Source organism: Octopus bimaculoides, chromosome 7 (assembly GCF_046866305.1).
Source record: "Octopus bimaculoides isolate indiv1 chromosome 7, ASM4686630v1, whole genome shotgun sequence".
In the NCBI taxonomy this organism is placed as follows: domain Eukaryota; kingdom Metazoa; phylum Mollusca; class Cephalopoda; order Octopoda; family Octopodidae; genus Octopus; species Octopus bimaculoides.
This window is the reverse complement of record NC_142934.1, coordinates 81831321-81846163: the sequence shown is the minus strand read 5'-3', so window position 1 is coordinate 81846163 and position 14843 is coordinate 81831321. Positions and strand designations below refer to the sequence as shown.

The window sequence follows — 14843 nt, the reverse complement described above, 5'->3', positions numbered from 1 at the left end:
TGGTTAAGAGTGCGGGCTACTAACCCCAAAATTCCGAGTTCGATTCCAAGAGGTGACCTGAACAATAATAATAGTAATAATAATAGTAATAATACCATCAAAAAATACCTTCGGAATGAGAATGCAGGTTCGAAATTTCCCCAAGACACCTGAAGAAGGCTGGAGGGTATATCAGCCGAAATGTTGTGTTAACAACAAACAAGATGACGACAAATATCCGTCAATGTAAATAATGTAAATATTATTCATTTAAATTTTCTAAAACAATATCCATTATATTTGAAATAATTAAATACAAAATTTTATAGTAATGCTTGAAGGCAATATCAGTAAAGGAAATTGTCTCAAGTAAATATTGACTGAAGTTTATGATCTTATTTTCTAAAATAGCACTTATTTCTTGGAGTACTTGATTGAAAGCTTTGTGTCTTGCAAAGTCCAAGGTATAACTCATGTAACTGACCATAACTTTTCCTTTGTAAAATCGACAGTATTATGCTAATAAATAAAAAAAATAATACAATATATTTTTCTTGCAGATTAACGTTTGGGAAAAACAGAAAACTTTCGATAAGAAAGTCTGTCTTGGAGAAATCGTGGTAAAATTAGAAAATTTGGATTTGAGCAGGCATACAGTTGGCTGGTATCAACTATTCTCACCTGGAGCTACAGACATGAGTTCTGATGAAGCCTTTTCCCATTGGTAATCATTAAAACTATGAAGAAAGTCTTGGGGACGCAGTTTTTGGAAAAGAGCGACAGAAACAAACTTGATGGAGATAGAAATGCAGTTCTCATCTCTAGTAAAGAACGACCGATGTGTTGCTGTGTCTTCAACTTTATCTTGAAACATTTGCTTAAAATTGGTTTATGGTTGTCTTCAAAATATTCCAAGTAAGTGAATCACATGTGGCGCTCGAGGCAGTAATCATATAATACGGAGACACGATACATAAAATGTTTACTTTTGAATGTTTAAAGTGCTAATATATTTTCTATCATCATATATTGTTTGTGATGCTAACGTCGACCTCGTGTTCATATGAATTGTTTATAATATTCCGGGGATGTATTCAAGCGTATGTATTTAAGTACTTACGGATATATATATATATATATATATATATACATATATATGTATGTGTGTGTGTGTATATATATATATATATATATATATATATATATATATATATATATATATATATGTATGTATGTATGTATGTATGTATGTATGTATGTATGTATGTATGTATGTGTGTGTGTATGTATGTGTGTGTATATATGTGTGTATATATATGTATGTGTATATATATATGTGTGTGTGTATATATAATACTTAGGGGGTAAGTTCACATCAGATTATGATACTAAAAATTAATTTCTCTTATCCAGGTTCAAGTGTAGCATCTTTAAACGCTAATTTCGAAAATATTTAAATATACGGGTGGCCCTATGTACGCGTGATACCCTTAAGTCTAATCTATTATTAATTATGTTGCTCTTAAAAATTTCATAAGTTTCCATAGAGCACACCTCGCACCGTATCGACTATCTCTATAAGGGTGCGCTTTCCTTATAATATCCCATTTAAGGCTAAATTCGAATCTCCTTTCCTTCAGTTCCCAAATCTTGCTAGACAAGGACGTACAATTGGTCTTATGTTTGAGCATAAAAGATGAGAAATGGTTATTAATACGTTTTTTCATATTTAGTGAACATCCTATATATACAAAGTTACCAGCTACAGTTTGATTGTACACTTATAGATTACATTTTGGATTAGACATCGGCCTAATAATGGAAAGTGGAATTTAACTCTACAACTGCAATTAGGAGAATTACTACTATTAATATTATTGATATTCATACCATTATTCGTATTATTATTAATATTTCTATTAATATTAATCCCACTACGACTATATGTGTTATCATATCTGGTATTATCCCTCCATCCTTCAATTGTAGTATCATTCACATTCATTTCAGCATCATCAGGCGTATCAGTAATGTCTGTGCTAGTATAGACCTCAGAACTACAGTCTATATTGTATATATTAGAAGCATTAATACCGCTGTTTCTATTTTCTATGTCACCATTAATATGTTTACAAGCATTATTATTTTTTTAATAAAATTTCGAACTATGAAGTATTTTTTTTCTGTAAATATATTTCTGATCAGCTGAAATTTGCTGTAAGCAAAATTGTCGATATTGTAGATATCTAGGAAGAATAATCGTGATACTCACCGTCAGTTTCCAGTTCGAGATTTTCATAAATAGACCGAAAAGATGTAACTTTTCTGTCAACCAATTTGCATTGTACAGCTGTACTGCGACCGTACCATGTGACTATTGTAACGATTTCTTGAACTTTCTTCCCAGAACTGAGCATGTTATTTATTGTATTAGATACTGATATCGTCTCTGAAATGACTTATTCAGAGGAAGGGTAGGGCCCATGGCATTTTTCACGACTTACGTGACTGATGGAAGGAACAGAAAGAGCCATCTGAAGGTTTGGTGGTAATATTAAATTGGCATAGGTATGCATTGTACTACCCATGAACGTAAACGTTTGTAGAGACGAGCTTATATGCAATCCCCATTTATCAGGTTTCACAGTAAAAGATATTTTATAAAAGGCATAAATGTCAAATAGAGTTACCTCTAAGAATAAACTTACAGAAATCATAAATAAATTCTAAACATGAAAAAATTCTCGACGAAAAAATATCCTAAGAATTCAGTTTTTTTTAACTGCAAGTTTTAATGCCTTTTCACAAGAAGTTATGACTCTCAGAAAAGTTTTTTCATACATTACGCTGCATTTTCAGAGCTATTCCTATTTTGTAATGTACATTTTATTCAATTTTCATTTGCTTTATACAAAGAGTTTTATTCTTATTTAGTATCGCTTTATTGAAATATCCAAGTTTAAACGGAGTGTCGTTAAACATATACGCGGCATATTTTCTATCAATAACACCTGCCTTGTGATAACCTATTTTAAGTTAATACTGTTTGGAATATAATACAGTAGTAGGTAAACTACCTGGTATAGAACTTGCTGTATATTTGATATCCTCTGACGAATAACTATCCGTAAACCAAACTCAGATGCTTGACGAGCGAGGTTCGTCTTAGGAGCCAACGTAGCTTTAAGTTACATGGAGCCGAATGTAAACTGTTATAAAATAATAATAATAATAATGATAATAATGATGATAATAATAGTATATATACGTGTGTGTGTGTGTATATGTATGTAATATTTCAATTTTTCTTTATAGGATGGAATGGACATGAAAAGCTACCGGATTTGTGTAAATATATATAATCTGCCAAATTTTCTGATACTGCGGGACGCTATTATAATGAGAAACAACCCAGCAAAATCGTTTTTCGATTCCTGATGAAGAAAACAACTTCACTTAATTTACATCACTGATATCCTTTGCGAAATGCATGGAAGGTTACAGAATATGCTAATAATGCACTTCCTCCATCTGCTACTCAGTCTTTTGTTCTTCATTTTGTTTCTCGTCTTAAAAAAAAAACAGAAAATTGAAACCTTTCACCAGAACGAGGCTTCATGAACGAAACATTCCTCATCACAAAAATATCCCATTCGGACAAACACGTCATCGATAATTTCCACAAATTGTTGCTATTGATAATGCTTATTATTATTACTATTATTATTATTATTATTATTATTATTATTAAGGCGGCGAGCTGGAAGAATCGTTAGCACGCCGGGTGAGATGCTTAGCGGCATTTCGTTCGTCTTTACGTTCGGAGTCCAAATTTCGCCGTGGTCCACTTTGCCTTTCATCCTTTCGGGGTCGATAAAATAAGTACCAGTTGCCCTTGTGGCAGAATTTGAACCCACTTTTATTATTATTATTATTATTATTATTATTATAATTACCATTACTATTATTATCATAATTACCATTACTATTATTATTATAATTACCATTATTATTATTATTATCATTATTATTATTATTATTATTATTAATAATAATAATAATAATAATAACAATAATGATATTAGATTGCGGGTAGGTAGAATCGTTTGTAGGTTGGTAAGAAATTCCGTGCAGTATTTGTTCCGACTTTCTCTTTACATCTTCGGTTCAAATACCGTGGATATCTATTTTGCTTTTTATTCCTATGAGGGCGATAAAAGTCAAGTACTTATAAAAGTACTGAAATCAATGGTATTGGTTAATTCGCCCCCTGCAAATTTCAGGCCTTGCGCCCCCTCTAGAAACAAAACAAAAAAATTATTGGTATAACGGTATTTCTTCCGACCCACTGCGTTCCCAATTTCCGCTGAGGTCGACTACGTCTTTTATACTTTCGGTGGGTGGGTGGGTTTATTATATTAGTACCTGTCAAATACTGAGTCTTTATAATCGACTTAAGTCACACTCCAGTAAAATTGTTGGTCTTGTGCCAAAATTCAGAACAATTATTATTATTATTATTATTATTATTATTATTATTATTATTATTATTATTATTATTATTATTATTATCAACAAGGCGGCGACTTGGCAGAATCGTTAGCACGCACCAAAATGCTTTGCGGCATTTCATCCGTCTTTGCGTTCTGATTTCGAATGCCGCCGAGGTCGACTTTGCCTTTCATCCTTTCGGGGTCGATAAATTAAGTACCAGTGAAACACTGAGGTCGATCTAATCGACTTAGTACCCCTCCCCCCAAAAGTTTCGGGCCTTGTGCCTAGAGTAGAAAAGATTATTATTATTATTATTATTATTATTATTGATCTTATTGATTTGAACTTCTGTGTGATTTGCACTGAATAATTTGTACTGTTGGTGCTAATATTTGTGAACGATATATCAACAATCTGTGAGTTATCTTCGCTTGTTATATTTACAGTTATATTTTTACTAACTTTCAACTTTCAACATTTTCATTCCGTATTACTTCATATTCCTTCAGCTTCATTGTTGTTTTGAAACTATCTGTGCTGCTTGTCTCTTGCCTCGGCAATCCAACAAGAAAAATGGTATTGCATTCATATACACGGACATACGCACACACGCTTATACAAACATATTTCCACACCAGTATGAAACTAAAATTACTTTTATTGTGTGTTTTAATTGCATACATATATTAGAATATTTTTCCATTGTATGTAATATTAATAGTGATAGCAAATTGAAGATATATATATATATATATATTTTTCTACTAAGAAGCATGAGTATTTAAGAATTTGTTTCATATAATTAAAGTGATGAAATGTCAACATTTTACTTAGAGCTCCGATTGCCATGAAATTCATCATTGATAATATAATGAATATTCATAATAGAAATAAAACCCGTTTTGAGACCATCTGAAATCAAATGTTTTTTTTTTATAAAAAGGGGGAGGGAACGAAAAATGAATAGAATGAAAGAATATTTGGAATATTTGAAATAAGAAGTTAATTAACTCTAATAAGGCAGCTATATTAGCTATACATACATACATATATGCATATATATATATATATATATATATAAATATAGATATAAAAACGTGTATACATATAGATGCACGCATGCGCACACGCACACACATTCCAGGGAGTAGCAAGTTCAAAGAAGCTATGTCCGGTTACTTAAGATAGAGAATTCAAAGACAAGTTAAAGCCTGAATAAACATTTAAGCTTTAGTCCAACTGTACAATAGATGTCTTTTAGTTCCTGAAAGGCGATAACAAAGAAAACCAATATATATATTCTCTAACTAGCGATTACACACACACGCACACACATATATATTCATAAACTTACGCTTACTTACAAAAATATGAATTGAACGAGAAAAATAAAATTGCTCTCTTTTATAAGTTTATAAGTAGAGTAATAAGCGCAAATCAATATACCATGTACGTTATATGTTCTCAATACATCAACAGATATTCATATATGATATTACTCTCTCTCTCTCTCTCTCTATTTCTTTAAATAAATTTTATGAAGAACATGCACTCATTCTGGGAAAAGTACTGGGCCAAAATTTTACATATATATATATATATATATATATATATATATATATATATATATAGATCATAATCTATATATATATATATATATATATTTATAGATCATGCTCATTAGACCGAAGCGTTTCATGGAGTATAAGCGACTGCGAACAAAATGCAAACTATATACATAACTGCTTAATGAATGAATGCATAAATACATAAACTGGTTTGTTAAATTTCTTTCGTCGCAGTTTGTGACAATCAGTTTTGCCCTGCAAATTTCAAGATAAAAGCAACATCATAAAGCTGTGTCTGCTTACTAGATATTGTACCATTTATAGCATCCATCACATAGACTTGTCCCACATTAAAGTAACAATTATGTCGATTGATTATCCGTCCGATTAACTCAATAATAGGCTGCCCGCCCTAGATACTGAAATGAAGTAAAGATATATAGGTGAATAATGGAGTTGCAGCTATGACATTTATTCCGTGATATACAATAGTTTCAACAACGTGTGAGTGACAAATAAAATATTATGTATGAAGACACGGATGATAACAACGATATAGCCATTTCCATCATAAAATGCATATTACATAATGATCTCCACAGTAATTTAATCATAACAAATTGAATAAACTTAATACCTCTCACTTATATATATATATTAATATACTCTTATACAAACATATATATATGTTCCTATACGTATATACACTTATACATATATAGATTTAAATAATAAGGGTGAAAAATTGAATATTAATTTGATTAATATCAATTGAAAAATCTGAAGGCTCAGAAAAATTATATTACATACATATATACATATATATGTATTAATGTACGTATATATACTATTATATATATTCAGAAACACACGGGCAAGCATACACACGCACACACATACACATTAGATATACAGACATATGCGTGTGTATTTACCCGAGTTAATCTTAAATTATTTTTCATACATATAGTTGACTATTTTTTCGCAGAGAATTAACTTTAAAATTTATATCACCATGAGTTAAGCCCTAAATGACTTATTTTTCAAAGCTTAATATTTACATATGAGAAGAGATATATCTTGTGATTCATAATATATTTATAATTCTAACATGTACATTTGCTGAACAAACGTTCGTTAACTGCGGCTGCTACAATTATTAACACCACCACTACCACCTTTACTAGTAGTAATAGTAGTAATGGTAGTAGTTGTAATAATAATAATAATAATAATAATAATAATAATAATAATAATAATAATAGGCACTGGCTCTCATAGCTTCTGATCTTAACTGATTGGAAATGTTATCAATTACATATATTGTCTTGCTGTAAAAGACGGGCTACAGCAAATATTCTGCTCAATAGCAGAGATTTGATAGTCAGTTGTTTGACCTTAACCAGTTGAGTATGGCCCTTGGTGGCTGACGATACGTGCATCTCTCATCATGAGCAGAATTAGTGGGGGAGCATCATAGCAACGTGTTGAGAGGCATTCTATGGGGTTTGAATAATTCATCTCTGGGAATATATGTGTCTTGTTCAGCATTCTTAAACAACCCTTATTCAGGGATCTTTTGAGCTGGATGGGCTACTCGACCTGAAGAAAATTCTAACACGGTTCCACCTGCAAGGTCATGGGCTGTTTATCTTGATATGAAATCATCATGTCACACACATATAGTTGTGATGCGTGTGCCAGGTGTACCCTTACCAGACGGGTAGTCAAGATGGGTATATTGAGCTTTGTACTCCAACGTCACTTTGATGGCATGTGCTGTTCTCTCGCTCAGTAATAATAATAATTAGTATGGTCTCTTTATTAACCAATGACTGTTGATGAAAAACAGGACGACACAGACTGCTGATACGTAAAAGTGTATAAAAAGTAAAAATTATAAAGAATGAATATTTTCTTAAATATTAAAAGTAGGAATAATTCCCCCAAAAGAGGGAGACATTCGAGGATTGCTCAAGGAAATCCCGAAAAGGGACGGTCACCCTGACCATTAAGGCAAACACCCTCTTCCAGCTTTCCTCCTCCCATCTACGTGTGTATGTTCAGAGCATACCCGTACGCCTTGATTATGCTCACCACTGTCACCCACCTTTCAACAAATTTGCTGCGAGGCAACACTTACCTCGCTATCCTCACTTTCCTTTTCACGCGAAAATTGAAAAAATTTAAATGGTTTGGCGAAAGAGGAACTTCCTGTTTTTAGCAATTTCAAAAGTGATGACTATTTCTTTTAATTTCTACCATGGCCGTGGAGGCGCAATGGCCCAGTGGTTAGGGCAGCGGACTCGCGATCATAGGATCGCGGTTTCGATTCCCAGACCGGGCGTTATGAGTGTTTATTGAGCGAAAACACCTAAAGCTTCACGAGGCTCCGGCAGCGGATGGTGGTGAACCCTGCTGTACTCTTTCACCACAACTTTCTCTCACTCTTACTTCCTGTTTCTGTTGTGCCTGTAATTCAAAGGGCCAGCCTTGTCACCCTGTGTCACGATGATTATCCCCGAGAACTACGTTAAGGTTACACGTGTCTGTGGAGTGCTCAGCCACTTGCACGTTAGTTTCACGAGTAGGCTGTTCCATTGATCGGATCAACTGGAACCCTCGACGTCGTAAGCGACGGAGTGCCAACAACAACAACTACCATGACCAATTCATATATGCAAAAACGCGTTTCCATGTTTTTGAAATATTCAAATTTTATGAACATATGGTGATGTAAAGTCATAGAAGGTAACCAGTGGAGTATGAAAGACATGATAAACTGTATTGAGACATTGATTTAAATGAAAATTATAAAAACTATTTCAATAAACGTATCTAATCAAAAGACGGCATAATTAAATGAGAAATAATTAACAATATATACCAAAACAAATAGTAAATGTGAGAAGCAGCAATCTCTGTTGGATGAGATCATTGCTCAGCCTCGGCATTTTTCCATTCGTCGTACTGGAATATTTTACATTTGAAAGTGCCGGGAGTATTTTTGATCTCATTCTAATAGTTAAAGGCTCTGCATTATAAACCGCCAACAAGATGTTTTATACTAAAAGTACGTCGTTTAGGAGTGTTTGGTGCCAATCCACCTTCTCACATTTGTTCAATATATTAGCTGGCTATTTTTTACTCTAGGTTTAACAATAAATAAAACATGTTTCCTTTTCAAACCACTGTAAAGTTGAATTTCGTACTGTGTCGTCCCATATACGGGTCTATATCATACGTGTTCGGCATGCTTTCTCGCTCTGTCCTTATCTTGCCCCACAAGTCACACTTACCCCGATCGGAGTAGGGCCTATAGACCGGCTATTTTTGCTGTCTCTGCTATTCCATACGTCGGCCAGATACCTTCGGTTTTTGCTCACTCTTGGAAAAAGTTCTCAAAATTAGGAAAAACTTTCTTTGGTCGAACATCTCTGCCAGGCACGCTTTCTTTCCCCTCTTCTAAGTCATTCATGTTCAATGCCTTAGTGTTGCTAATACCATTTGTGCCACCGAAAACACGTTCGCTTAAACTGGCTCGTTTTCTTTGTTTGGCAAATTCTGTAAGCGGATCTTGATAATGGTATTAAATGAGTCATTCAAACCTTTCAGATTAACGTTTAAAATGTTAAAATGACATTACCGTGTGTGTGACGAGTGAATTTAGTTATGACATTGATTTCTTTTTTCCTTGAATTTTTGGTTCTTTTCTGTGTAGTTATACTCATGCGCATCTCTGAGTAGAGGCCATCTTGAATCTAATGTAAAGGGTAACTGAAAAAAAATCATATCCCAGAATAGTAGTCCCTATGTGCCGCTTCCATACAGTAGACTTCCATTGCGTTTCATGAACTTTGTGCTACAAAATAATCGAAAAATAAATACTTTTCTTTAGTTGTACTTGGTAAAATAATGCCCTAATGCAGTACCAGGCAGTGGCTCTCTTGACTTTTGATTTTAACTGATTGGAAGTGTTATCATGTACGTTGTTTTGTCTTGGTATAAAAGATGGGCTACAGCAAATATTCTGCTCAATACCACAGATTTGCTTGTCACTTGTTTGACCTTAACCAGTTGAGCATGACCCTTGGTGGCTGATGATACGTACATCTCTGAGGACGAGCAGAAGTAGTGGGGGAGCATCATAGTCATGTGTTGAGAGGAATTCTTTGTGATTTAAATAATTCACCTCTGGAAACATGGGTGTTTTGTTCTTCTTTAAAAACCCTTATTCAGGGACCTTTTGAGCAGGATGGACTACTCGACCTGAAGAAAATTCTAACTGGGCCCCACCTGCGAGGTCATGCACTGTTCATCTTGTTATAAGATCACGATATCGCGCACATATGGTTGTGATGCATATGTCTGGTGTGCCCTTATCAGACTAGTAGTCATGATGGGTATATTGGGCTTCGTATATTTTACCCCAGTGTCACTTTGATGGCATGTACTGCTCTCTCACTCAATAATCCATTCTGTCGTAGGCACAAGGCCTGAAATTTTTGGGGAGGGGACAAACCGATTACATCGATCTCAGTGTTTCACTGGTACTTAAGGTATCGACTCCAAAAGGATGAAAGGAAAAGTCAAACTTTGGCAAAAGACTGGCAATTTTAGGGCAGAAGATTAGCCAATCGCAGCGACCTCAATACTCAACTGGTATTTTATTTTATTGATCCCGAGGTATTAGAAGTCAGAACGTAAAGCCTCGGAATTAACACCGCTAGGCATTTCGTCTCAGGCGCTAACGATGCTGTCTGCTCACCGATTTTGTTTCAAATTTGGACACAAAGCTAGCAATTCTAGGGGCAGAAATTTAGCCCATAGCACTGACCTCAGTATCTAACAGCTACTTTATTTTATCAAAACTGAGCAGACGAAAGGCAAAGTCAACTTCTGCGGGATTTGAACTCGGAACGTCAAGGGTCGGAAAAAAATACAATACGACTATCTCTGATTTTGTATCAATGCAAAATCAGCAATTAAGCTGTTTGAAAACCTTCCTGGTGATTCATAATACATATAATGTTTTTTTCTCAGTTAGTGAAATGAGGTTAACTTCTATACTCTTTTGCCTGTGAACTAGTTTTAGTAATTAGATTTCGATCTACATTGATCCCATTACTTATTTCAGTTTGCTGCTTTATTTTTATCTTTCTATCTATGCCTAAGTATTCCTTTTGACATACAGGGACATACCTCAACACACTGTTTACACTGGTTGATATCGATTAATTAGCCTGGTATAGGTATTAGAATTGTTTGAATGTGCTCCCGAAGCGATATGCAAGGCTTCGGCCTATTTCTCCACTATAAAGAGTGTTGTAACGTTTGCAAATGATAAAATTCTGGGTAATGTGATATTGTAACTCAGACTCTTTCAAAGCATACTACTATGCATGCCAAGCCAACCTGTCGCCACCCACTTCATCACAATAAACCATTCCATCAATCACTTACCAGAGTGTAGCATGTCTTTACATCAAGGATGCACATAGTCTAGAAAACGGAAGGCACAACATTTCATATTCGAACTTGGTACCATGTCACCAACAGGTTTAAATGAATTATTTCATTCTTTTACTTGTTTCAGTCATTTTGACTGTGTTCATACTGGGACACCGCCTGTTACTCGAAGAAATCGACCCTTAGACTTATTCTTTCTAAGCCTGGTACTTATATCTGAATCTTTTGCCGAACCGGTAAGTTGGGGACAACTTAACGATGGTGGGGGAGGGGGCAAACACAGACGCAAACAAACAAATACACACACACATATACGATGGGTTTCTTTTCAGTTTCCATCTACTAAATCCACTCACAAGCCTTTGGTCAGCCCGAGGCTATAGTAGAAGACATTTGCCCAAGGTGTCACGCAGTGGGTCTGCACCCGGAACCATGTGGTTGGAAAGCAAGTTTCTTGCCACACAGCCACGCCTACGCCTATTTTCTTTTCTTGTACTTTTACGTCTCATCTTAGTTCAGTAATACCTTTCTTAGTCTTCAACTCCTTTTCGCTTCATATTTTACCTCACTCTGACTTTCACCCGCTGCCCGCTTTATTCTATTTTCTTTCCATCTCCCTCTCTCAACTAGTTTTCCTCTCTCACTACTTCCTGTTCACTTATGAAGCTCCTGTGGTCCTGCGTCCCTTGTCAGTTGCATTCAGTTTTTGTGACTTAGCTCTGCCGTTTCTGCCGTTTCTCTTTGATTTCTATCTTGTCAGCATCTCCCTGAAAAAAAAAAGGACTCTGTTTGAAACGTTGAATGTTTTACTCCCCACAACAAGTTTACTATACGCTTTTACCGATCTTATTGAATAACACAAGTTTTTCCCATATAGATCGAGTCTATGGGGTCTGTTTGATCGTGTGTTTTGTGTCTGTGTGTATGTATGTGTAGAGACAAGGAAGAAAGTATCAGTATAGCATAAGTTTAATATTGGTTACAATTGTTTCAGTACCATTCTTTTTTACAAAGCACATTACACATAAATGATTATGTATGGAAAATTACACAGTAGTTGTATAAATTTACACACGTTTGAAATGGCGTGGATTAGTACCTCATCAGACACTTACCAAACTCAATTATCATATATGATATGCAACAAAGGTCATTACTGTTGCTTCTGAATTCAGGGAAAAGAAAAATATAGGAATAAATATGACAATTATAATGATGATAAGTATAAAATATATTATTTGATTTTGTAAATTAACAATCTGGTGTGTTTATTTTAGTGGCTTATCAATATATACAGTGAGTTTCTTTGATCTAGGTGTTGGGAAGACACTCGGAAAGAAATGGAAACAAAATTAAAACAAGAACGAAAATAATGATTCCAGTAATGATACGAAGGTCATTGTTAAAACAGTGGATTGTAATAAAAACTACAATGGACGGTAATAAAAACAATATTAATGAAAATTGTAGAAATGCTAGCAACAACGACATCACTGCTTTTTGGGTTAACACTAAGATTAATAACAAAAATAGAAACACTAATAAATAGTATAATAACAATAACGTCATTTCATATTCGTTTTTCTCTTTTTAGGACGCCTTGACAATTAAGTTATAGACAATTAAGTTATAGAGAGTTGAACAGCAGAAGGTCTTCAGAGAAGAACCTCCGCTCACGCTATGGTTTCGGTTCTTCTTACACTCTAAGGGAGCCAGTTTGCCCTGATGCTGACAATTTTTACCAACTTGGATATCAGAGACATGCATTAAAACCGCTTGGAAATTCTATCTTGTTGTAACTCGTCTCCGTTGAATCAGATTTCAAACATACTTAAAGAAGAAATAACTTTGGTTGTGTTAGTAGTGGTGAAACGTCAGCGCTATCACAATGGCTCAATCAGAGTTACTTCCCTTAGCGTTAAAATACAAAAGTGTCATTTTTGTTTCTCCTAAACCAGAGCAGCTCGAACATCTCTGCACTGTCTCTGATATTCCCTATAGAGCTTTGGTCCTGTTCTTCCCAGAGACTGAGAGTTGTTTCATGAGATCATAAGCAGATTTGTACACGAAACCTTCATCTTCAATCTCTATGGCGAGAACCCTGACCCGGAAGTTGTTAATTGTCTTTTACTAGATTTAAAAAATTTATTTGAAGTAACTTTATACTCTTACCTTACAACTCTAGGCCACAACACACTGCTCCCTTAAATGCTCTCTTTGTCTCTTTCTTTCTTTCCTGACTTCGTATTTTCTTACCGTACAACTGTTGTCATTGATGTCGATATTCCCAAGTCAGGTGATGTTATTTCTATAGACTTTTTAAAACTTCCATTTGAAAAGTAAGAGGAAGGTTGAGAGGGAAGTGTTGCCTCTTAGTAAATTTATTGAAAGGTGGATGAATGCGACAACGACGGTCCGAGAGTGTAGGCCTACTGTAAGCAAGCGCCTTTATGCTGAAGAGTACGGAGGAGAGAGGAGAAATAACTATGGTACTCGTAGCGACTTGAGTGACTCGGGATCTGTGGCTTTCTTTGTTGCCTCTGAGTGGCGTTTCTCTACTATTAAAGAATTTTTTTGTTAGAATTCTTTTGTTAGTCGTTATGTTTTTTTTTTCATTATTATTTATTCGTTCTATGTAAATCACTACTGTTTTTGTCGTTGCATTGTCCTAAATATTTTTGGCGGACCTTGTGGCCAATAAACTACTGTTCAAATGTCGTCGAGGTCAACTTCGCCTTTCACCCTTTCGGAGGCAATGAAATAGTACCAGTTGAGCGATGGGAACCATGTATTCTATTATCCCTTTTCCCCAAAATTTCAGGCCTTGTACCTATAGTGGAAAGGATTATTATTATTATTATTATTATTATTATTATTATTAGTTTTATTGTTTGCAAGTAAAGGCTTTGCAAGTTGTTATCGAATTGGGTATTGTAGTCTCATTTTGTTTTTGAGCTAACTAGCACCTTCTGACGCCTGTTGATTTTCCTAAATTGTCATCCCTTCGGGACCAATTTTAAAAGCTTAACATAAAAATTGAATGTACATATTTATTTTTTAAATTTGGTTTCTCAAATCAAACAAAGAGATGGCTCTTGAAAGAGTGATTATGAAAACAGTTCCCCACCACTACCTGTTACATTGTACTGTATTGTATCGTCATGTGCTGTCCTCGATATTTTTCTTAACTGGTAGTAATTAATAAAGGTAACGTAACAACAACAACAACAACAATAATAATAATAGTAATGATAACAATAACAATATTCATAATTGTTGTTGTTCATCCGAATATATAAGCAGAGTTTCGTAATTGTCCGATAATATAAAGTT

The 14843-nt window shown here is 34.5% G+C and overlaps 1 protein-coding gene across 6 annotated transcripts in view; it reads left to right on the top strand.

The window, feature by feature from the left end:
* LOC106871929 (regulating synaptic membrane exocytosis protein 2) overlaps positions 1-14843 on the top strand; it is a 309716-nt gene that overhangs the window by 294320 nt on the left and 553 nt on the right. For all 6 annotated transcript variants that reach the window (XM_089355577.1, XM_089355576.1, XM_089355579.1 and 3 more), the window contains 2 exons: positions 540-894; positions 3295-14843. The exon at positions 3295-14843 is cut by the window's right edge. In XM_089355577.1, the coding sequence (XP_089211703.1) occupies positions 540-707 (168 nt within the window). In that variant the 3' untranslated portion in view covers positions 708-894; positions 3295-14843. The remainder of the gene's footprint in view (positions 1-539; positions 895-3294) is intronic.